The 25,007-nt window shown below is 36.8% G+C and overlaps 1 protein-coding gene across 5 annotated transcripts; it reads left to right on the forward strand.

Moving 5' to 3' along the window:
• The first annotated feature begins 30 nt into the window (after window positions 1-30).
• On the forward strand, window positions 31-23,750 carry ABHD18 (abhydrolase domain containing 18). 5 transcript variants are annotated; one of them, XM_075751148.1, is made up of 14 exons: window positions 31-172; window positions 3,212-3,348; window positions 4,158-4,266; window positions 7,639-7,763; window positions 8,891-8,991; window positions 10,529-10,607; window positions 10,690-10,774; window positions 11,577-11,604; window positions 13,889-14,032; window positions 16,060-16,149; window positions 16,873-16,974; window positions 18,343-18,721; window positions 20,783-20,945; window positions 21,917-23,750. In XM_075751148.1, exons 9-14 carry the CDS (start codon window positions 13,931-13,933, stop codon window positions 21,966-21,968), a joined length of 888 nt encoding a protein of 295 aa, XP_075607263.1. In that variant the 5' UTR covers window positions 31-172; window positions 3,212-3,348; window positions 4,158-4,266; window positions 7,639-7,763; window positions 8,891-8,991; window positions 10,529-10,607; window positions 10,690-10,774; window positions 11,577-11,604; window positions 13,889-13,930; the 3' UTR covers window positions 21,969-23,750. The 5 variants fall into 5 exon arrangements, with proteins under 5 accessions (XP_075607263.1, XP_075607262.1, XP_075607267.1 ...); XM_075751147.1 differs by lacking the exon at window positions 31-172 and adding an exon at window positions 506-736 and having other exon boundaries at window positions 7,679-7,763; window positions 13,894-14,032; XM_075751152.1 differs by lacking the exons at window positions 31-172; window positions 3,212-3,348; window positions 4,158-4,266; ... (2 more) ...; window positions 10,529-10,607; window positions 10,690-10,774 and having other exon boundaries at window positions 11,594-11,608.
• The last annotated feature ends 1,257 nt before the right edge of the window (window positions 23,751-25,007 follow it).

A 25,007-nucleotide genomic window follows, 5' to 3' on the forward strand; every position in this document is an offset into this window, starting at 1 on the left:
CGCTGGTCACGTGCATGGGGCGGGGTCAGCGGCCTCCCGCGCCTCCCGCCTGCCGAGCGCCTGCGTACGTGCTCCCGCCCGCGCGTGAGGCCGGCCCCGCCCTTTTCCCCTCCTCCGTGCCTTTCCCGCCCGCCCATGTGGTGCCCCAGCACCGGCAGCGCCGGGCCGTCGGGTGAGTGACCTTCGCGGGGCGGGCAGGAGGGGACGGGAAGGAAGGGAAAGTAAAAGGAGGAGCTGCCCCCTCGCCCGGGGAGCTGCGGTTGGTCTCCGTGCGGCCCTCAGCTGAGGGCGAGGAGGAGCCGTGCTTTCCTGGGGCTCTTCCCTCCCGGCCGTGCCCAGCCCCCGGGGGCGCTGCGGACACGTCCCTGCCGCCGGCTGACTGAGCCCTGTCCTGGCGCGGGGGGACGGGCTCGATGTCCAGTGGGTCGCTGCGGGGCGCGGGTGTGTGTCCCCGCCGCGCCTTGGGGGGGTGGGGGGTTGGTTAACGGGCCATTGGGTGCCTCCCGCCCCTTCCCGCGGCCGTTCAGGGGAGCGCCTGGGTCCCGCTCGGGGCGGGCCGAGGGCTCGGCGGCCTGAGGGAGGTTTCCGCAAGGCGGCGGTGAGATCGCGGGGGTGACCCGCAGCCTCGGGTCGGCAGGGCACCATGTGTTGAGCCCTGCACTTTGGACCGGTAAATGTTGGGGTTAGGCTCCCCGTCCGCTGATAACCAAACACAGAGCGAGTGGAGGGAGGGCAGGTAGGCAGCGGCGGTCGGTGTGGCGCTTCTGGCTTAGGCCCCTTTGTTTATCCGCAGGCTCCCCTCTATCCCATCGCGTGAAATTCTTGTGGGGCTTGTTTCTGACTTAGTGCCGTGACTTCTTTATGATTTTTTTAAAAGCAGTCTTTCTTCTGTTGGAGGGAAAAGAATAATTTGAAAAAAAAAGTGCATGACCTGACATTAATTGAAAGAGAGATTTAAAAAAAAAAAAAGTAATAAGGCAGGGAAGTTAAGGACTCGGCCTTCTAAAACACATATACCTTCTTGGCTTTTTCAGGTTGACTTCTTGGTGGGGTCTGTTTCATATTCATGTTTAGAAACAGTAGTCTTGGCCTTTAATAAAGTCTGTATGTACTTCCCAGTGGTTTTTTTCTTGTAACTGAAGTTGCATGCACTGGATAAAAAGGAATAACTGACCTTTTATGTGTTCGATGTTGGATGAATTTTTGTGTCTGATCCTATGAAATAAGTGTACACTCCAAGAATTTACAGTTAGTATGCAGTATGAGGGTTCTGGAAGCAAGGGAAAAACACCATTCCTAGAGCAAGAGCCTAGTTATAGTTTATGTCTAGGTTTCCTTGTCGTCTTCTCTGGAAAATACTATTTTAAAATGTGGGGAGTTTTTTTAGTGGATCGCTTTTTAATGTGCCTTTGTATCTGTTACGGTTTCTATTCACAACTTACAATTATGTAAAGCTTACCAGGTTAGCAATATACTCGTGGAATATTCATAACACAGGTATAGTTTCTTGGTCTATACAACTATGCGGTATCTTTATCAGATCACTGCTTCCAGCTGATCTGTCTTACAAAGGGATCATGATGTGACAAGTGTGATATCAAGTGGTGGAAATCCAGTCGCATTCCAAAACAAGCTCTGCTGATTCTTTTCTCAAGTTGAGACTCTCACTGCTAAAATATACTCTTCTATTGTGAAGTTATAAAACTTCAGCCTCCAGCAGTTGGGTTTGCCTTTTCTGACAGTAAAAGTATTTGTAATTGTCTTTCCATGTAGACATTGATGGGCAGTGACGCAGGCATGTCCTACCGTTTTGTTACTAAGATAAACAAAATGGGAGGATGACCCCTATTTATCTCAGCAATATTTCTGAGAAGTTCTATACAACATACTTCATGTACTTGGAATATTTTTTTGGTTTAGTGTTTCCTATACTCTTTCCAGTAATGATTTAATCTTGAATCTGATTAATTGAAATATCCTGAATTACTTTAGAGTTTTTATTCAATCAATGAAATAGAATACAGGATGAGGCAGTCCTTTCACCCCAATCAATGTTGCATTTAAATATAATGTACTTGTCTAGAAACTTGTTTTGGCATTCACTTGGTGCAACAGAGAGAGCTCATCAGGCCAGCCTTCGAGCTCACAGCAAAATCAACATCTTTATGTTTTCTCTCTTAGTTGGCTTTTGTTTTGGAGAGGATTTAAAAAACAAAACAAAAACCCCAAACAAAACAGCAAGCAAACAAACAAAATGTGCAAGGCTCCTTTGTTAAGCATCAAAACATTCATTAAAATTTCTGTTCATAATTGCTGGTAAGCAGTATACAGATAGAACTGCAAATCTAGTTTTAGTATTTTTTTGACAGCATAGATTCTCTTGTGTGTACTCACTCTGAACTGTCTTCCCAGCCCCATAGAGGGTCTGCTCTTTATTGCTGTCCCTGTCTCCATGACCCAGTTCTCTTCTAGCACCAGGAAAATACCAAGCTGTCCCCCTGCTCCAGAGGAGGGACCTTGCAGGGACTGGCAAACATTTCCCATCTGACACCCCAAAAGCATGTGAGGTCAATGGCTATCTCCGGAGTGGGCAAGGAAAAAGCTTGTATTGAGGTTGTGATTCTATTAGACCAAACAGGTATGGATCAGAATAAGATTAGAGTCAGCTGTTTGGGACTAGTGGAGTAGGAACTAACTTGCTACAGTGTTAAAATAGCAGGTCCCCACTTTGTGATGATTTTAGGTATTTATTTCTGCCCCATAATGACTGAACATGGAACCATTTCTAGGATGCTCGTTCTAGCATTCACGTACCGTAAGTTGTCTATAATTTCTATTTTGATAGTAACTTAACTGTCAAAGTGTTTTTCTTTTTTCTGTGTATGGATTCTTAAGTATTGGCTTTTTAGAAGTGTAGAGAAATATATTTATTAATCTGACCACAATTTTAACTTGTTATATTTAGACAAGTTTATTTTAAGAATCACCATTTTAAAGTGTGGCAGAATAAATGAACTTTGGCTTAAAGTGGAAAAAAACCCGAACAACAACAACCAAACCTCAACTAAAACCACCATGAATTAACTTAGACTATTTGGAGTGTTATGAAGTTATTTAGACCATTCAGTATGAAGGAGCCTGGAAATACTAAAAGTAGTTGAAAGGAACTTACTAAACAAGTCTTTGATAATTAAATCTGTTGTTTTCTTAGGCATACACAGATCCTGGACCTTTATCTTTTTTAATTGAATAACCTGTATCCTGCTGATCAAGAAGTGAGATTTGAGTTGTTTGGTTTTTTTCCCTTCCTCATTGGAAGAGCACAGTAGTGGCTCCCGGTTCACTTCAGTAAGTATTGCTTTGAAAATAATATTCAGCTTGCCTAAAATCTTGTTGGCTTTAGCTATAGTTGAGTTTGTGTATTTGCTGAAAAAGAAATTACACTGGTAAGGATTTCGATGGCATGATTGCTTCCCTGAAGGGAGTGGGAGCATCATTTTCAAAACCATAAGAAATGAGTTGGCGAAAATTGGAAAGGAATGGATAAAATAAGGATTAAGATGTGTGCTTGAGTCACCAGTGAAGACAAGCTTACAAAAATAAGCTTTCTCTGCATCAGTGACTAGAGATACTATTTTTTCTTTCTTTTTTTATAAATGAATAATTACATAGCTAGAGATCTAGTCTTCTAGTTGTTTAAAACCAGATATTGTTTCAAGCTTCCATTCTGAGATGAAAGCACATTTTGACTGAAAAGTTTTTCCCATCATAGCTATATTGACAAGACAGAGATCAATGCCTGTCTTTTACAGGTTCAAGTAAAATACAGTTAGAACTGGTTGAAGATGTAGTTCTGTGATCTTATGTGCCACTTCAGTTGGCTTGTCATAAATAACTTAAAAAATTTCTGGCATGTCAAATTCCTACTCTTAAATTTCATTTTCCTAAAAAAGCTGGAGTTAACAGCTTCTGTATTTTGTTTAAAATGAAAAGGATTGACCTAAATGTCAAGGTTAACTTCCTTGGAATAAAAATGGTATGGCTTTTCATTGATACAGATACCAAAATAAAAGCCTACTTTGTGTTACAATCAATGAACTTGCCATTCAAGTTAACTCCTTGAACTACCTTATTTTTTCCTGTTCTTTTTTTTCTAGATGTCAGTTTGCTGCTAATGGGTGTGAGTAAATTAGATGTCTTGTACAGAAAGCTTCTCCTCACTAAACTTTTCATCAGAGGATGGGGAAAGCCAGAGGATCTGAAAAGGTGATTTGTTAAAAAATAATGGCATAAACAGTATTTTATATTAAAAGAAAAAAAAAAGCAACCCTTGAAATACCAACAATTGTTACCATACTGTATTTTTTAAAAAAACTGTTAAAGTTTGTTTTCTTCAGGAAATCATGTGTTTCCATACCAAGGGAGGAACTGGATTTAAAAGAAGTCTTAAAGGGGTTTGCTAAATGTTAGGGTTTAAAGAGGCTCTTCTTGAGACAATGTATATGTGTCCAACTACATTTTTCACTTGTGCACGTATGATAACATACTTCAAGGTGGATCTCTGAGAAGCGTTTTCCAAAAACAAAACTTGCTGAATTTTTGCAGAGGAATTGTTCTGCTTGACATTAAAGAGGATCTTGCTAGCTTTCTGTAATTTCTTAATAATGATGAGCTTTAAAAGTGTAAGATGGAATCAGGAGTTTCTCTCATAGCCCAAAGTAGTAAACTCATTCTTTTTAGATGTCTTGGAAATAAAAAAAAAATGGAAGTACCTCTTAATTTTTAAATATTTTCTGATTTTATTAGTGATTAAGAGTAACACTTGGAGGTCGAGCACTTGCATTTCTTAAGTTTAAAAATTGACTGAAAATATATTTTCTGCATCAGGTAGTATTTAAATAGGAAATTATAAATCTGCGTTTAATAAGCTAATTCTTATGTATTTGAAAATCAATAAAGAAAATGTAAAAAAAAATTACTGAAATAAAATATGTTCACTGTGGGTAGCAGTGGAGTTATGTGGGGGGTTGTTTTTGGTTTTAAGTCCAAGTGGAACATTGGTTACATCTCATCTTGAAGTGGCACTTTGATTGCTGCGTATGTCTGTCTTCAGTTGATTTTTCTCTTAAATAGCAGACTTTCCTGCAAAATGAGAATGTTGGATTTTTGAAACAGTTTACTTTTGTTGGAATAAGCAAAAAAAGTGGGGATTTTGTTTCGAGTGCAAAAAAAAAGTGGGGATTTTGTTTGGATTGCAGCATTTCTGTATTCTGTTACGTGTATCTGAAATGGAACATTTTAATGTTATCAAAACCCTCTCTCAAAAACTTTTAGGTTCGTGGTGAGACATGATGAAGTTTCACTCCCCCGTCCACATTTCCCCCCAGTACATTTGCTATATAGGGGAACTTCTGACTAATTCTGCTGTTAGCTGTTGTAATACCAGGCAAGGCTTTTCTCTTGCATGGGGTCTATAAGGGTAATCACACTAATGCCAAACAGCAATAAAGAAGCATTGCTGGTAGAATAATGGTATTGGCTATGGCTCTTCCTTTTTCATAGTGGGGGGGGAAAACCTCTCACATGAGATAAAAGCTGTGGGAAGCATGAAGCAGGCTTGCTGGCCTACTGGTCTGAAAAGTGGAAGAAGAATTTGTTCTATGTATTGTCCCTGAATGGGAAGAAGATGAGCTGTTGCCCAGCAGCCTGGCTTCACCTGGATGAAGAAGGAAGAATACCGCCTGCTCCTGACTCCTCACGCTGGGTAGTGGGAGGAGGGAGTACCACTCCCTAGTATGCATGCCCTGTCATGCCAGAAACAGTGTCAGCGTTGTCTTTCTTTGTTGGTTTTTGGTTTGGCAGTTTTTGGTGGTTTGTTGGGGTTTTTTGGGTTTTTTTCCTAACTGATCACTGTGAAGCTCCATTAGAAGAAATTATTAAATTTTTTATACTTCAAGCATTAACTGACTGGTATTAGAGACTACCCTGCCTAGAAGTAATCTGAAGTTTTATGTGCACACCCTTGATGTGATGACTGCTGATATCATAATGCTTTATCCTCACCTCATCAGCAGGACTTGAAATTTCTCAACACATGCAAGATTAAGCCTTCACTATCCTCCTAACTACAGAGGAAATAAATAAATGCAGTATTGGAGGATTTAGTGTCAAGCAAAACATCTCTTCATTAGCTTACCTCCATGCTTGTGTCTCATAGCTTTACCCTTATATTCTCAGAAGTACTCAAATGTACCTGCTGTTCTGCATAAGAATAGCAAAGGCTATACAGTAGAGCTATTTTTGATGTGGTGGTAAACTGGATTTTCTTTGTGTTCTTTTGGGGTTTTTTGCTGGATTTTTTTGTGGGGTTTTTTTTTCCTCTGGTGTTGGGAAGGTGAAGAGATCATTCCTGTTATACTATTGTTCTGTACTTCCCACACAAATCTGCTGGTTTAGTTGGTTAGGTAACATCTTTGTGTGTATTTCCAACCATAATAACGAGCGAGTTATTAGCATAGAGTAATTAAGGTTGAGAGGGCCATCTTGAGGGCATCTCATCCAAATCCCTATTGGAAGCAAAGGTAATTTTTTAGTTGATTCTAGTCACTTGGCACCTCATCCATTTGAGTTTTGAAAGTCCCTTGGGGATGGAGATTATTCTTAGTTTCTCTGGGCAGTCTTTTCCAGTGCTTAACCACTACAAAAAAGAATCTTACACTGTTCCAGAAGGAATTTCTTACGTTGCAGCATGCAACCTTTGCATCTTATCCTCTCACTGTATACCTCTGAGAAGAGTCTTTGTTTTATTTTCTGTGTAAGACTCTGTAGCCCATTTAAGTAGCAGAAGAAAACAACTGGATTTGTCCCTTAGCCTTCTGTTTCCCAGCCAATGCAAACCGTGTGCCTTTGACCAGCTGGCTGCCCTCTTGCTAAATGCAAAGAGTATGCCGTTGGTCTTCCTAGCTGTGAGGATGTGTTGCTAACTTGTGTTCAGTTCGCTGTCCACCAGAAACCCCATGCCTTTTCCTGCAGAGCTGCTACCTAGCTGGGAAGTTCCCAGCCTGTGTTGTTGCATGGGGCTATTCTGTGCTAGGTACAAGATTTTGCAGTTTTATTGTTGAGCTTTAGGATGTTTGCTGACCTGTTCCTCCAGCTTATCCAGGTCATTCTGAATGGTAACCCTACCTTCCAGCTACCAACCTCACCCTACAGTTTGTGTCATTCATGAACTTCCCTAAGTGCTGCTAGTAACTTGTTTCCAGCTAGACTTCAAATCATTGACAGCTACGCTTTGAGGTTGGCAGTCCAGCCTGTCTTTCATCCATTCAGTCTGTATTGCCTTGTATGTGCCTACAAGTATGTGTAAGTGTAGGAGGTTACTATGTCTTAATTTGGCCCTGAAAAATAATATAAGTTTTCAGCATATCGGGTGTAAAATACTATTTAGGAGCTGTGCAACTGCAGGCAATGTACCTGAGCCTTTTTCTTTCTTTTTTTTTAACTGAAAAACATTCTTGTATACCTATCCTGTGGTAGCCTGATTAATCTGTAAATGCAAAGCTGGCTTCATAACTTTTATTTGTGGCTTGCTTTAGCTCCTGAAATTTTTTATATATATATATCTTCTCTTTTTTTTAGATTAAAAGTTGAATCTTATCTACTTGTTTCCTTTCAACAGAATATTTGAATTCAGAAAGATTATTGGAAACAGGGAAAAATGCCAGACGCTGGTTTCGAAAGATTACCCAGTGTTCATTGACAAGGTACTTAAAAGCGAGAGATGATGCAGTTTAACTAAATTTATTTTCCTGATGGTATATAAAGGTGAAATCAACTTAGTGCTTACCAGGCTGCTTTTATAGGATAGAAGAGTTAAATCTTAATGTGATGTGAATCTACGTTTTCCTGATGTTTGAGGTTATCACAGCATGAGTTGCTGCTAGGATCGGCAACGGGGGACTTGAGTTAGGGAGCACATAGAGATATGGTGGTGAATGCACCTCTGACAAGATTCAGTTAGCTTTTGCTGATCACCAGTATTCTAACAGGTAGTGTTAACTGACTTCACAGGTGTTCCCAGTTGCTCTGTATCAAGAAGAGATTAGAATTTATCCGTGAGAAAAGAGGAAGTCAGGCTGTAGAGGCAAAAGAAATCAATGTAGTGTGAGTTCTCAAATGCTCTTGATGGGAAAAAGGAGGCTCTGTGCTTCCAAGTGAGGTGTGCAGATAGACGTAATAATTGCCCTCCAGACTTCTCAATCTAAAAAGTGTGAATAGGGGGTCAGAAATGAAGAGTAGTTCTAGAGTCAAATATATGCACTGGTGGTCAATGCTGTGGCAAGCTTTAACAGTTTGCTGGTTTGATTTTATTTTTTTCCTTTTTTTTTTATTTATTGAGCTGCTGTGAATAGAATTAGGAGACAATGGCAAAAATGTGAAATGTGGTTGGAAGGGATACAAAAATGAGCAGTCACGTTGTTGACTACTAGCAAAGAATGGAAGGATACTGAGAGAATAAAGCAGTGGCTGTAGAGTTACTGTTTTATTTTTTCCCCAGTAATACGATAGTTGGGGGGGTGGGATGTCAGATCTTGAAGCTCAAAAAATGCTCAAAACTTAGTATGTGTTATGGAAGTAATTTAAAATGGGACAGCATTACACTTATTCCTTGATTCCTTTAGTAGGTCATTTAATAAAAGCAAAGTTTGAAATAAATATTTTGACTGTGTTGATAACATGCGTATCCTTGCATTTGAAAGAGACCTTAGCTTTGTGGGTTTTTAAGTACATTTTTATCCTATAACAAATTCTTCTACTTTAAGAGATCGGCTTTCAGAACAAGTTAAACACTGATGTGAAATATACCGCTATCATTCCGTTCTCTCCCTAGGTTGAGGAGCAATCTGACTGTAAAATCCTTGAGGGTCACTTCATTTCCCCATTGGCTCATTATGTCCCAGGTATCCTGCCAGTTGAATCGCTTGTAGCAAGGTAAGAGAAACCCAAGTGGTATTTCCTTTCTGGAACTACTACTGCAGAGAAATAAGAATGGTCTAAAAGTAGTTTTATCGTGAAGCTAATTTATTGTAGTACAAATTATCTGTAAAATGTTCCAAACTGGGTTTTGTACTAATGTGTTGAAATAGATTTTGATCTCAAAAGTGAAAATAAATCTTACTCGTGATAGTTAAGTCTGTGTGTAAGTGGTTTTTTGAGTGTAGAAATCACATTGCATAAAGCTATGGAATATTTTTTTAATTATTTGTTTGGTTTTTTCTAAATGATCAAGATGCTGGAAATGAAGGATGCTATAGCCAGGATAGTAGTTGCTTGTTTTATAAGTAGCAGGAGAAAGAGGCATGTTTACATGAGAGAGGCATGTTATATTGTATTTGAAGGAACCATTCCAATCTTCCATTTACATTGAATACAAAAATATTGTATGTGTACTGAAATAGTAAATTCATGTAATTGTAGCCAGAGAATCTGGTGCCTTTTTTACTTGGCGAGGGAAAAAAGAAGCATCTTCTCAGAAAGCTGGATGATCTCTAATAGTCAGAAGATACCTAATGGCATTTTTACTGCTTTCACACTAACACTGCTTTGCAGTTGAGGAGTGGGTTTGGAAAGGGAGAATAGTTTCTGTTTGCTTTCAGTTTTGATCTCAACTTTCGTGATGGAATTTTTTTTTCCCAACCTTTGTTTAATAACTTAAAAATGAAACATAAAAGTTTATCAGCTCAAGTTGATACTGGAAAATACAGTATACTGATTGTTTCCTTATCTATGTTCTCTTACAGTTTGTACTCAAGGTATGCTAAGTGTTACATTGGACAGTATTGTTACAGTTTTGAAATGCTCTACAAATTTCCTTAGGATCCCTGTGCATTGTGCGAATATGTTTTTGCAAAGTGTTAACACTGTTGTAGGTAATAGTGCTCCATCTTGTGGGGAAAGTACTAGTGGCTCAGAAGTGATTTTTGGTTTTTTTTCCCAGTAGTTAGACTGCAAATAACTTGGAGTATCAGCAGAAGACATTAAGCGATTGATGTTGGGGGTATGGAATAGTTTCAGGGTTTGTTGGGGTTTTGATTTTTTAAAAAAAAATTTTTTTTTAATTTAAATATATTGCTCATCTTAATCTTCACTTTCAGCTGTTGTACCCTCAGGAGAAAAATAGCAATGCTGCCTAGGAGAGCTAGTCATACTTGCTTAGGGTGCTCTTAATCTGAAGTTCCATTTCGCCACTCTGCAAAATTTAAATTGTGATGATGAGGTAGTGGTCTTTTTTAGGAACATGATCTTTCAGCTTGGCTCCTTTTCTTGTTTGGCATTTATTCTGTCCTACTTCTGGATTCCTTTCTTTGCTGGATGTGTTTATGATAAATGATACTGCCGAATTGCTGGCAGTTTGCCTGCATGGGTTACAAGAATCTTTATTCTGTCTTTTTTTTTTAGATTAATTTCTCTGGCGCAGCTTATAAATAGATATACTTACTTTGCTAAAATAGATGTTTGTTTCTTACAGATTTCAGTTCATCATACCCAGAAGATGGAATAGCAAGCACAGACCTGTGTGCATTCATTTAGCGGGCACTGGAGATCATGTGAGTATGTAAAATTGATTGTTATCAAGAGATTAAATAATCAGATGTCATCTTAATATATGTTTGTACATCTTATCTTTAGCACTTCTGGAGGAGACGCACATTAATGGCACGCCCAATGATTAAAGAAGCCTGTATGGCTTCCCTATTGCTAGAAAATCCTTATTATATCCTTTTGTGGAAAGCAAGATACTTATTCTCAAAATTCTCTCCAGAAGGTAGAAGATTTATCACATTGTTACAATATCTACTTTGTGGCTCAATTTCCAGTGGACGTTTCAGTGGATAGAAGCAAAGAGCAAAGTATGAGCATTGCGTGAAACAGCATGTGGAACACAGTTAATGTAATATGCTACTTTTACACCAAGTATTGCTTTTCTGATTTTTTTGAAAATGTCTTCTATAGCTTCTTACTGCAGTCATTAGATTAAAAATTAAGATATGAATCTGCGTACTTGATCAAAGTACTGATCTGATTCCTTTAGCCATGACAGAGCTAAAACTATGCATTCATTCTACATCATACTGTGTGACTTCTGAGTGTATTAATGACAGAAAAGAAAGTTGCCTTTCCTGCCTTCCCTTCTCAAATGCAACCTTCTGGTACCTCAGGTACTTTTGAGAAACTTACGGCTACCATTTAAGATTTGTTTTTTAACAAAAAGTTAAGTTCTGTCCTGTCATCAACTCATCAGTGACTTTTATAATGCTGTTACTCTGTTTTATTAAATAGGATCTCTGGTTACACTTTTTTCCTACCCATATACCCGACAAAAGTAAAATCTTATGTTGCAAACTACATCATCAAACGATATTTAACTTGATTTAGTTCCAGTTAAACATTTGAAATGTAAGTTCCAAATTTTAATTAATCAATGTGCTATTTATATATATGGGGTTTTTAAATTTTATTTTAATTGCCAGTTTTTATATAGAAATGTTTTACTTTCTTTAACTTGAGTCTTCTACATGGCTGTAGAAAACCTAAGGATCAATTGTAAGTATTACCATTACATTCATGGATACTGTCTTTTTGAAATACCACTTTTTTTTTTCCTCAAGAAGCTCAAAGTAATACAAACTTTGATAGCTTGTTAAGAAAAAAAAATCTCGAGCATGGACCACTTGTAACCTGCTAATGTGAAATTATCTACTCTTTGCTAGGCTGCTTTGTCATTTTTTGTTTTAGGCAATCACAGTGATCAGGAAAGTTTGCACAAGATGAACTTGCTGTGTAGAGTTAGATGAGTGTGAATGCAAGCAAGTTTCAGTTTATTTTCCTGATTCACAACTATGCATGTACAAATGCTGCAATTGTATTTCAGTCAACTGTGAATAATCTTTGTTCAGATGGCATACTTCCCTATTATAATTGCTAAGGTTTTGCTTTTCCGAGATATTTTAAGGGGACCACAGTCAGACATGTAAATAAATTTGATGTTGCTTGTTGGTTAGTCAGTGGAAACTATGCAGTATTCAGTATTTTACAGAACTTGGCTCCCTCAGTCAGTTCTTAAATGTGAATTTAGAAGTTTAATTAGGCAGTCCTTGTTTTTTGCTTTTCACATTTTCCAAACCACTGGAATATAAACATAATTCAACAGGATATGTGTCTGAGGCAAAGCTGTGGTTTTAGTCTACCAATATTTCTTAAAGTCCAAATATGAGTTGGCGGTTTAATCCTTTTTATTTCTAACTTGGACGTTTAACATGAATAGAATACACGTAGAAGGTTTTTTTTTTTTTAAAGTTGAAATTCTTAAACCTGTCCATGTTATTAGGACTTCACAAGGAGCACTGTCTCACACTACAGGATTTAGTTTTTCTAGATTTTATTTAGATGTCAGCATTTGGATTTCCAAATCCAAAAGCTTAAAAAAATTGCTTTTAAGGAGAAAATTTTAATTAAAAAATTAGTTTCTAGGTTTTTTCCAAAGGAAGTGCTGAATTTTATTTATTTTGACATAAGAACCACTTTTTTAAAAAGAGTTAATTACGTTTACCAACTAAGATGATTGTTGTAAAATTGGGGTTTTGATAGCAAAACTGCTTAAACATATATATATATATATTTACTATTGCATTTAGAAGTGTAAGATTATAGGAAAGTGACAGGAGAGAGTGCGTGCTGGAGTACCTCCATTGATGTTTGGTTTTTTTCCAGTTATTGACGATCTGATGCAGCAGAATAAATATTTTGGCGAGGGTGTTTCTAACTCCATTCTCAGTTGTCTAGGTTGACAGCTTAGTATATGCATGACCTAGAGAATGATTCCTTGGAAGGGGAATATCCCATCCAGTAGTTGTCAGTCTTCAATACAAGGTTACAAAGCGGCAGCAGTGGTTTTAGTTAATGCTCTAGTAACAGCGTTTAATAAATACAGCAGCTGGAGAGGGCTGAGGAATCTCATAACAAAGCTGTAGAAGGAATTACATTACCCTATAAATACTCGCCTGAAGCAGCTATGTTCATTTCTCCTGTGGCATGCACAGTAAGCTTTGTCCTTGTGCTTCAGAGTCTCAGATGTGATTGTGCGCTGCAGAAGAGACCAGTAGCTTTTTGTAACCTATGATACTGAAAATACACAGTCCCCCTCCCTAAATTAGAGGTATATTAATTGCTATGTGAAATTTTTTTTTTTTTTTTTCACTTTTTAGAAAGTGGTTGATGGTTCAGCTGAATAGCTTTCTACTTTTTTTTTCTTCTGTGTTTTAATGCTTTGCAGTACACTACATGAATTTCTCAGTACCGTGACAAACTTCCCACTTTACAATTTCAGTCTTACAGTGACACTGATGAGTGCTTCCAAAGCTGACATACTGATTGCTCTTCAAATGTTGTGTGCAATTTTTCAATGATGTAAAACAGGTAAATAAGGAAAAAAAAAAAAAAAGAAAAAGGATTGTTTCTGCAAATTAGATAGTATATGTCTAGGACTGTATCACTTTGATTCTATTTCTACAACATCCATTATAACTTTACAGGACAGAAGATTACGACTAATGAGATTCTAATGTTGGTAATATCTGTTTCTAGCAGATCAGGCTATCAGTGATCCTATGAAGTTTAGCAGGTGTCTATTCATAGTCCTCATTTAGATGAAAAAGTACAAGTGCCAGCGAATCTGGACTTGCTTTTTCTCCTGTTGAATCAGCAGGAATTCAGCTCCAAAATTCGTTGGGAGTATGATCAGGCTTTGTATAAAAGTATGTATAGAATGATGAGAAATGTCAAAATCTAATCTTAGAAAATAAATCCTATATTTTCCTTTTCTTGGGAGAAAAGACGGTCATGTTTAAAAAATGTCTCGGACCTGTTTGTGATGGGAGGAGCTCTTGTTCTAGAATCGGCAGCTCTTTTGCACTGGCTAGAGAGAGAAGGCTATGGACCGCTAGGGATGACTGGAATATCCATGGGAGGACATGTAAGCTTTTATATTTCCTGTTCAGTAGTTTTTGTTTTAACTTCTCATTTGATCATTTAGCACACAGAAATAATTTGTTTTATAGTGTTCCTCTCAGAAGTACTTTAAAATAAACATTTAGAGTCTTGAGAAACAAATTGTTGGCAATTCTCATGTTCTGTGGTGCTGAATTAGTATAATCCTCAATAAATACTGACAAATCATAGAGCCCTTTGTCAGCTGTCTCCTGACAGGCTTCATATGAATATAAGCTCACATAATTATGTTTTTTTCCACGGGCAGGGAGGAGGGTGGTGGTGCTAAAATGTTTTCTGAAAGAAGGTCTGTACTGATCAATTGCTAGTTCTTCCTCTTTTCCTCCAATCTTCTCGCTTAAACTTTTGTTTTGAATGCATTGTGTGAAATGCCTCCTCTTTGTAGGCATGGTGTAATTGAGATGACTTTTGGTGTCAGTTCTGTTCTCAACTTATCTTTTTTTCCTCGATCATTGGTACTAATTAGCGAAGATTTCTGTGGTGAGGTGGATAACGTTTTGTGTATGACACTGTGCATATTCAAACTAAATCAGCAGTGTATTAGTAAGATGCTTGAAAGACTAATACACAGTTAATATATTACTGCTTGTGCCTGTGCAGATAATTATTGGCCTGTGAGACAAAGCTTATTAAACCAACATACTTCTGTTTTGCTGATCCTTGTTTGGTTTTTTGTTAGGAACTAAGTAAACAATGTTGGTAATGGTAGTGTCTACTGAAAGGAAAATAATTTTCTCCTAAAGCACAATTTTATAACTCTAAATGTCGTAGATGTACAAAGCACCTTTAATTTATATAAACATTGCCCTGCTGAAACAACATTTTTGGTGTTAAACGTATCTTCCCCGTCTTATTTGTAAGTTAGATTGGAATTCTCAAACTGGTATATGCACCACTAACCATGCAGGACACTTCAAATGCTGTGAAAATGCTATGGGATAACTGAGTACTGTATCCTATACCAATGGTTCTATACAGCATGGGTACAGAAGGAAGCAAGATCTGAGAGAGAGAGTTTGAAACTCTTGAAATTTTTTTTTCTTAGTGCAGGAGTATACATTTCTGGCTAGTCCTGACTTATAGGACTTCTGGTATAATTTAAAATCAAGGAAGTAAATAATATTTTATGTTGATCATCTTTAGAATGTGTTTTACAACAGAAGGTAGGTGGCATTAATTCACTTGTACTGATGGGGAGTGCTGGAATGAAAAGGTCAGACTTTCTGGCTGTCAGAATGTAGATATTTTTATTAATAAAAAAGAATTAGAATAGAATTATAGTTCAGTTGTATAAATTCAATTATTAGAACATCTGGTACAGACATGGGGTATTTTATATTAGGGGGTTTACACTGTTGTTCAGTTTAGAGCCATAAAATAAAACTTGGCAAGAACATACCGTATAAGGAACTTCTCTATGTTGAGCTTCTTTGCTCTGTTTTTTTGTTTGTTTGTTTGTTTTCTGGGATAAACAGAATATGCACAAAAATGTGTTCTGAGAATTGAAAGAGTAATTTAAACTTCAAAGGACAGAAAAAGAGTCCACTTAACATGATGAATTACTTCTCCACGTTTTGTTTCCAGTATACAAATTTAAAAAGTATAGAAGTTTAAATAGTCCTTCCATAGATTACCTTCATTTTGCCTTGAAATAAGTTTGCAAGAGCTTGATGAAAAGGCTTCATAGATGTTTTTCATGGTTTTAAATCACTGAAAGGTCAGAATAAATATTCCATTGGGAATTTTTTTATAACAAAAACCCATTCAGCCTTGAAATTAGTCCTATCCAGAGCAATGTTTATTGTTAGGGATGTCACAAGAATAGGCAGTATCTTCTAAATAGGTGTATATCCAGCTGCCACAGTCCTTAACTGCTTTGGCACTACATATTTGTTTGATACTGTAGAAACCAATAAATTGAAGGTGAGAGACTTCTTTTTACCATATTATGAATTCAATATTAAAATATGTAATAAGTGCTTTTGATTCTAGATGGCTTCACTGGCAGTGACAAACTGGCCTAAACCATTGCCCTTGATTCCATGTCTTTCCTGGTCAACAGCTTCTGCAGTCTTTACTACGGTAATTAACGTATATTTTTGTTTATATACTAGAATGTAGTCAGATATGTAAGTTAAAAGGTTTGGGTTGGCCACATTCACCTTTTCAGGTAGGGCATTTCGTCACCCTTCAGCCTTCATTAGGGACTAGTGGCAAAACTCACCCTTCCCGCTCAGGATAGAGAACAGATGATAAGGAAGGTAGTTTTGAGCTACTTCAGTGGGTCATGTCAAGGGCTGGGGCTGGTTTGTGGGACAATGACTAGAGTCCTGATGTGGCCGTGGGAAGGTGAGGAAGCAAGCCATGAAAACATGTTTTCTGCTGCTCAAAGCCTGGCTTAAATAGTTGGGTAATAATGCTGCTACTACCATGAGGGGTACCTGTTTTCACAACTGCTGCTGGGGTAGGTGACTGAACAGGCTGGCTTTGACACCCATCATTGGTTTAGCCCAGTCTAGATGTGTGTAAACCCTATGTGGGACTGTTTTCTGCCTTCATTTTTTTCTCCTTTTCTCTTTTTTTTTTTTTTTTTTAAAGGGAGGTGGCTTTCCATGTCCTGTGTTATATAATATGTGCTTATGCTTTGATTACAATAATTCTAAGGGTTATCTGGAAACTTAGGCAGAATTCCACTGGAAAAATCAAGGCACAGAAAGGAACAAATCAATTTTCTCTGTATATCAGTATTTTAGAATGATCTCTGGGTTTTACTTGTGTACTGGACGTTTGTGTTTACAATCTCAGGGTGTGTTGAGCAAGGCAGTGAACTGGAGAGAGCTAGAGAAACAGTATTTTACGCAAACTGTTTATGAAGAAGAAATCATTCAAATGCTTGAATACTGTGGAGTAAGTATAGTTTATTTTCCCTATTTGCTAATATTTACGTGTGCACATCTAACAAATAATGTAACTTTTTTTTACTTCCAGTAAAAGTAGCCAATTGTTAGCTAAAACATGTTTGCTTGTTTTTTTTCTTTCCGCTTTGGATAAATTTAATCTTTGAAGGAAAACCTTCTGAAAAACAGAAACTAATATTTTAGTTGTATAATGTTTGTTAAGCATAGCCCTTGCTACAAGTTTTTCTGTGACCACACTTAGTGTAATCTGCAACATAAAATGAATTTAATCAAAACATTGAAACTGTAGATAATATTTCCCAGTAACTGGCTTTATAGTCTGGAAAACCAGTGGCCTGGGGTGTAAATACAAAACCATGATTTATTGCCCTTTGAAGCAATTGCTCTCAAATATTCAGTGCTGTAGGATATTTTTAATACGTAGCAACATGAAATTACTTTTCTAGTTTGTTTAGAGTGCTAGGTCTCTCTCTTTCAGTTTCTATGTGTGATGCTAGCCCTCCCTCCCTCAGCTTTGGACTCGTTGCATAGACAATTGGGATAAACATGATGTAGAGTTTTTGTAATTAGCTTCTTGTCCCTTACGAAATGTAATTTATTGTCTGCATTTTTTTTTTTTGCTTTCTTCTTGACTGTTTTGTGACTAGGGTCGAAAGACTCTTCCCAAGGGGAATTTCATTGCCTCACTGTTATTTTAGATTGGAGTGATAACTTTTTGAGAATTGTTTGTATGTTGCAACACTATCTTCTAGTCGCTTCTGATAAATAACTTTTTTCCTAAGATTCTTTGCTTTGTGACAGTCCTTTTTCAAATATCTTAGGATAGGAGAAGAGGGGCTGGGGTGGAGATAGTTACTTAGGTGCTTGCCATTTTTAAGTAAAATACACTCCAGGAGCACTGATGGAGCAGACAAAATGAAAAGAAGAAACATTTCAAGCTATTCAGCTTGTGTCTTCCTAGTATTTAGAGAGAGATTTTTCAGTCCTAAACCTAACATTAGACCTGATCACATATGGCTATTGCCCAGAAAATTAAGCTTAAACAACTGCAATTATAAATTTGTAGACTGATATAGAATTAAAACCAAATGTTTGTATCATAAGCTGGTATATATAAGTACTTCCTGCATATTTTAAGCTGACAGAAATGTAGAATGAAATTAGCTAGAGGTTATGATGATCAGAATTTAATTGAGTGACATGCAGGCTGAAAATAGCAAGTACTGTGAGTAGTGCTGTTTGTATCTTTTTTTCTTCTTTTTTTTTTTTTTTTAATATTGCGTTGAACTTAAAAATAAGATTAACCAACTGGTTTAAAGGAAAAACCCTTAATAAATGACCTCTTGTCTTTGTTTAGACAGATTCTTTTAAGATGGGACAAGACTTTGTTAAAAACTTCCCTGACAGTGTGGAGAGTCTGGAGGATGTGGACATGACTTCCGAAATGTTCGACCTTGATTCCTCAAACAAGACTGTATCTAAAGAAGCTGTTCACAGCTTTCCCACAAGTAAAAGTACTCTAAGTGCCTCATCGGAAAGACTCTTAATACAAGATGCTCCTAAAATGCAGTGCATAAATCAAACATTTTCAACCAGTAGCAATAGCAATAAAAACTTAACCAGCCCCCAGGGACACAGGATAAATAAAAGGAGGAGAAGTGACACTTTACAGAGAGAGTCCTTAAGGTTCATGAAAGGAGTAATGGATGAATGTACCCATGTAGCTAACTTCTCAGGTATGTATTTCTTTGTTTTAAAATGCACTTTGGAAAACTGAATAAAATAGGTTGGAATGAAAGGTATTTTTGTCATTCTCCATTGTGTAATGGAGAATATTTCAGCACCTTAGCTGAAATATGAAAATATCTTGAGTGTTATTGAGTAGCATCTATTTACCACTCCCTTTCCTAATTGCTTTTTTGCTTAATGGCCAACTGACAATTAAGTGAATTAAAAATCTGCCTTTCAGTATCTTTGCTCATTTTTTTCTCTGCCTTGCTGTGGCTCTTTTCAGATATGAATTAGTGCAAACTTGTATCATTTAAAAGAACAAAACATCTGTGTGATGTGAGTAATAATTAATCTGCTAATAAGGTTTTGTGAGCAGATTCAAGTAAATCTCAGAAAGGAGAAATCTGATACTGACTTCAGATAGAAAGTAGCCTACATAGCTGACAACCAAGTTTGAATGATGCTTTTCGACAAGTGTGACCAGCAGACGTCCTTCTGGGATGATGCAGTCTGGTGAATAGTGTTTCCCAAGACAGGCATAGCATCTAGGGGGAGCTGTAGCCCAGCGAGCCTTAAATCTGATGAACGTGGGTTTCTTGGTGTCTGGGACAAATCCCTTTCAACAGCCCGTTTGCAGGTAATGCAAACAAGTGATTTCTTCCTAGAGTTGATTGAAAGGGTTTTGCTGGAGTGGGGCTTGGAATTGCTCTTGTGGCAATCCATTCAAACAAAATGGTTCAACTGTGCGTGTTCCCACTGAGGACTCTCCACATGCCCTAGAACGGACTTTGACTTCAGACAGGTTTCTGACAGTTGTCTTTGAATGTCAAAACATTCTTGATACTGAGACCCTGTGCCACCTCATTTTTTAATTCTGACTTTCAGTACTCCACTGGTAAATATGAAAAAAAAATAATCCAAAGATTTCTAGACTAGCATAGATTTCTTGACTCGGACAATGTCCCAGATCACTGCTAGCCAGGAATGTTTTGTAACAAATACCAGTGAGGTGCTTTCCTTAAAGCTTTTGAAGTTATTTCAGTATACAGAAAAAACCCAGTAAGCTTTAGTCTAAGTACAGACATTCTTGTGTATCTAGACACTTATCCAGGTATCACTTAGCTAAAGCACTGACCTTTCTTGAAACTTAAGAGGATCTGTGATCCTAATGCACTTGTCAAAGTGATGTAGTCCTTCGTGTCAATTGTCTCCCAGGTCTCTTCGTGCTCTGGGAGACGTTGCATCCCCTGCCAGGATATCCTTGGAGTGTGTCTAGAGAGGAGCTTCAGAAAATCTGGCTAATGTTCAGATTTCATGGAAGACTAGAATCTCTCTTAGCATTACATATCCTCTATACATGATCTAGTATATATGAGAGGATCTGAATTATTTGTGACATCCCATTGTCAAACATCTTGACTGGTCATTCTTTACCATATCACATATATTCTTTGTGAAGAGAGAACTTTCTGTGTTCAACATCATTTTGGTGTTATACCTGTTAGGAATCTGATTGGTGTCATTCTAGTTATGAGTAATAAATATATATAACAATATGTTGGGATTTTTATGTTGTAACTAAAACACATAGGAAACAGAAAAGTGAACATACAATGCATTTTGTCTGACCTCTTTTATGAAAAATTGTCTTTTTTTCCCCTCTTTGAGGAAAAAAATTGTATGAAGTTTCTACTGTCTTGAATTTCAGATGTCTCCTTGTTCTTTTCACTGAAAAAAAAGAGATCTGAGAGAACTGACCTGAATGCTACAAAGTTTTGTTGATAAGAGGAAAGACAATTCTCCTGTCATTCCTCAAAGACTTGTGAAGTTTTCTGCTTTGAGAGAGGGAAGGGTATTGATTAGTTTGTTTTCCCCCTGATGGCCTCACTACTATAATGTCAAAAAATGGTTAAATTCTGCTGGAGACTTTAGAAAATATATTTTTATTAAAACTTAGAATAATTCTAGTTTTTTTAGAACCAGAGAGCATTTTTACAACAGAAATCTCAGCTGACGTTTCTACTTCTTACCTTAGATGACTTAAATTTTGATTTGTTTTTCTGTAGTTCCAGTTGACCCAAGTTTAATCATAGTTGTACAAGCTAAGGAGGATGCATATATTCCTCGAACTGGGGTGCGCAGTCTTCAAGAAATCTGGCCCGGATGTGAAATTAGGTATCTGGATGGAGGTCATGTCAGTGCCTACCTCTTCAAACAAGGACTCTTTAGGTAAGGTAAACAGGAAAATTTAAAAATAGTTGAGAGCTTAAAAACCAATATTTTGACACACATAATTTTTCTTCTAAAAGCAAATTTATAATTACTCTAAAGCAAAAAATACCAAATACTGCTCTGAAGAACAAGTTACTGGCTTTCAAATAATTTAAAGAGAATGTCAGCATTTCTATTTTATGAGCAAAGATGAGGTGCAACATAGCTTGGATTGTTCAGTAAGCCCATGGCAAGAGAATGATCCTTCTCTTGTTTTCCTGGAAAAGCTTTTAGTTTGTTCACTGGACACTAAAAAATATTTTTTAAGCAGTGAACGCTTATGTTGTATTGCACAGCTGTTGTCTCTGCAACTGTTGTCTTCTGAGAATTAAAAACACACACAGTTGAAGATAAGGATTAAAAAATAAGCTTGACTGCAAATGAGTAGTGTTTGCTTGAGTTCTTGCCTTAGTGATATTAGGCATTGACTTTCTGAAGACAGTTGTATAAATCAGTTATATAAATGCAGTTCCTTAGTTTTAAAAAGTTTAATACTTGTGCTGTTAATTTTAAAATATAAAGGAAGTCTAAGGAACAACAAAAAGGAATAGCAATATTCTGGCTCAAGGTATGCTAACCACTAACTTATTGCTATTTAAAACCTCAGCCTTATTTTATGACAATTGCTCAAAAATTATAAATGATGCATGTCTCTGACATGTTTGAGTATAAAATTCAACCATTAACATTTGCACTCATGTTAAAGTTGGTAAACAGTCCCAGTCTTTCCTGAAACATAAATATATTACTTGATTGAGGTGAGAAATCCCAGAAATATGTGAAGGAGAAAAGACTACCTAATATCACATTTTTATTGAATGCTGTTTTGAAATTGTGATGATAGCTTTGTAAATATATGCAAATATGCCACTTATATCTACCCTTTCCCAAATTATACAAATGATCTTTTTTTTTTCTCCTTGTTTTAGACAAGCGATTTATGATGCGTTTGACCGCTTTCTGCAGAAATATGCAGTTTAAAAATCTTCATAATGTATTCAGACTGATCTCATTTATACTTCTGCTTACTGGAACTCATTTGGAAAACAAGCCTCTTGCAACGTTAAGTAGATGGTCACTGACTTTGATTGTTGTAGGTAACAGGTATCAAAAATGGTAAAGTACCAGCATTACTTTCATTTCTGACACACTTGCTTCAGCTTTACCTGTGAAAAACACAATGACAGCATATGTCGGTGCATGAATGGTTCACATCCTTCATGTTTAATCACATTGTGTATTCCTTTAATTCTGAATAAATTCTAAATTGTGTATCAGTTGAAAACATACCGATCTAAGTATTGAAAGAATGTAAGATTTGCTGTAGGGCTAAGATGCTCTCTTACATTTAGTGTATTTCTAGTTTGTTCCAGGTACCTTGGTTTCCTCTTGCTTCCTCGTCCCCTTGCTATTCCTGTTGTGTTATACTATGGCTTTGCCAGCACTCAGCCTCTGTATTTGTCATGGATTTTCTCTATTATGAATTGAAAATGAGCTATAATAGAAGGGACAACATCCAATCTTGCAAAAAAGAGACTTTCAAAATTCAGTGAAGAGTGAGAGAAACATTTTCATTCAATGTGTCCACGAGACTTTTTTCTGCCACTGAATTAAACCGTGCCATTCCAGAAGAATCATGTAGCAATTTATTGATCAGTTTCACAAAACTGAAATAAGTGAAAATGGAGTATCTATTAATTAATTGTTTACAAGCATTCGGTTGGATAACATAAGCTTTTTCTTCTAGATTGTTTTTGCTTAGAATGCTAGAGGAAATCTAATAATTTTTCTTTAGAAGCAGTGGCACAAAAAGTCTGATTCTAAGCAGTTAAATCAACAGCAGATTACATGGTGCTATAAAGACCTGTTGGAAATATTTCAACAGGGGTCCTTTTTAAAGTGCACTCAGCGCTGAAATGCAAAATACAGTTTCACTATATAATATTAACAATGTATGTGAGACTAAGGGTTATCAAAACAGTTTAGTTCCTTATTTTTGAACACTGATGCTTTTTAATTGGATGGAAAATAAAAAAATTAGGATTATGAATGCATTTAAGAAAATCCAAAGTCTGTTTTTCCTCTTTTGGGATCAAAAATGCCAATAAATTACAATAGAATAAAAGGTTGTCATGCATCAGCTGTATATGATAACTGTCCACATCTTATTTTGTGGTAATCTCGTGTAAAATTCTTATAAAGCTAGTTTGCAGAGAGTTTGAAAACTGAAACACTTCAGTATTAATTTTAGTACAGTAATGACCAGAATTACACAGAAACAAACAGAAAAATCCAGCCATTTCTCAGGACATGTGACTTCTACACCTTTCAAATGAAGCACTTCACTGATCTCTGAGGTTAGTGTAATGGTTTTTAATAGGCGGAGTATGAAGCACACAAAGCTCAGTTTATGTAAATGTATTCTCTTGAATTTTAGTCTGGCAGAGAGGACTAAAGACTAGTAACTGAGAAGAAATCATGGTTCACTGGAAAATCAGATAAGTCCCGGTAAAACTGAAGTGCAACAATTTGTAATAACTCAAATTGTTTAACATACTAAAGAAGTTATATTCTATTGGAGGTTAAATTGCTTGTTTCAAGTGGTTTTTCATTTCTTTAGACAGTGTTGGTTTTATATATATATTGGGAGGAAGTGTGAAGTGACTAGTACATTTAAATATAGTAAAACACTGAATGTTGGAAGGTTTGAAATCAAATCTACGTAAGCTTACAATTTTAAAATTAAAGGCTTGAATACTATACTAAGTATAGTATTGAATATTATACTAAAAGATGTATGGGATTTACGTTTTACAAGCTTGTTCATCAACTAAGAGTGTTTTACAAGACCATTGTCTACTGTTCCCAAACTTTTTTAGACCTCACATTTTAAATATATTTGTGTGCTTTATGTCTTGTTTCTGTTGCAGCTATGAGAAAGGGAGATAACTGGTGACAAGGGAAAGGGCTTGAAAAAGTGGGAGAGAGAAAAGACAGATTTTTGTAAGGCACAGAGTAAGCACACGAAAAAATGAGTTTCTCTATGCTACAAAGTATAACATGCCAAAGTAAATATTTTCAAAGCGCACAATACTGGGAATTACACAACTGATGGGAACTTGACATCCTGAGGTTAGTGTTCTGATGATATTACTAACAAGATTTAACTTGCCAAAAGGGCATGCTATTCACAGAAGCAGATTTATGCTAATGTAACTCCTGTTTGTGAGGGTGTCTTTTGGGATAAGTAGTGAAAGACTGGTCTCTGACGAGAATGAGAAATCATACTTAGCTAAAGTAATGTTGCCAAATATGAAAGCCCAGTAAGAAGCATTTAAGAAATTTCTCAGGTTAGAATAACAAAAAAGAAAAATGAGCTATGTGGTCTATTTCTGCCAGTTATCAGACACAGGAAGCTATTAGCTGCTCTGTGAAGGGGGGAATCTTGCTGTGTAAATGTTTTTAACCTTTGGAAAATTCACTTTTTAAACCAGATTTTAAGGTTAAATCCTAAGAAAGCATTATTAATAATCCATTTTGATGTTAAGCAAGAATGTGATTTTAATCCAGCAATTGCATGAGAAGAATGTTGGAATAAGGTTTCTGCACTAAATCCAAATAGCAGGTAAACCATTCTATATGTCTTAAACTTATTGTAAAACTGGCCTTGATCATTTTTTGGTTTTAATGTTTTTCAATAAAAATCCTAAAAAAAACAGGTAGGTGTGAGGTTTTTTTCTTCCTTGTTAACAGGAATTCAAAATGCATCTCACACTCACCCTGTAATCCTTTTTATTCCTACTAGTACCGTAGCACAAGAAGAGTAGTTAATCTACAGTACAAGATAAAAGCTTCACATAACAAACAGTGATACCGTGTTCGTGTTTTTCTACATGCGGTGCCTAGTAAGGAAAATAAGCTTGTATCATCTAATTAAGATACCATTGTGATTCCAATTTTATACTTTCCTTTTCAGTGTCTTCGTTGTGCTAGAATTTCCTGAACTTATTTAAAAACCCT

Source organism: Balearica regulorum, chromosome 4, assembly GCF_011004875.1.
Source record: "Balearica regulorum gibbericeps isolate bBalReg1 chromosome 4, bBalReg1.pri, whole genome shotgun sequence".
Lineage (NCBI taxonomy): Eukaryota > Metazoa > Chordata > Aves > Gruiformes > Gruidae > Balearica > Balearica regulorum.

Bases quoted from the DNA above. Each gene is read 5' to 3' on its own strand.
- ABHD18 (XM_075751147.1), top strand. From the start codon at position 4,175: ATGGGTGTGAGTAAATTAGATGTCTTGTACAGAAAGCTTCTCCTCACT. The intron at 7,764-8,890 runs GTACTTAAAAGC...TTCTCTCCCTAG, and splicing joins ACCCAGTGTTCATTGACAAG to GTTGAGGAGCAATCTGACTG. The intron at 10,608-10,689 runs GTGAGTATGTAA...TCTTATCTTTAG, and splicing joins TAGCGGGCACTGGAGATCAT to CACTTCTGGAGGAGACGCAC.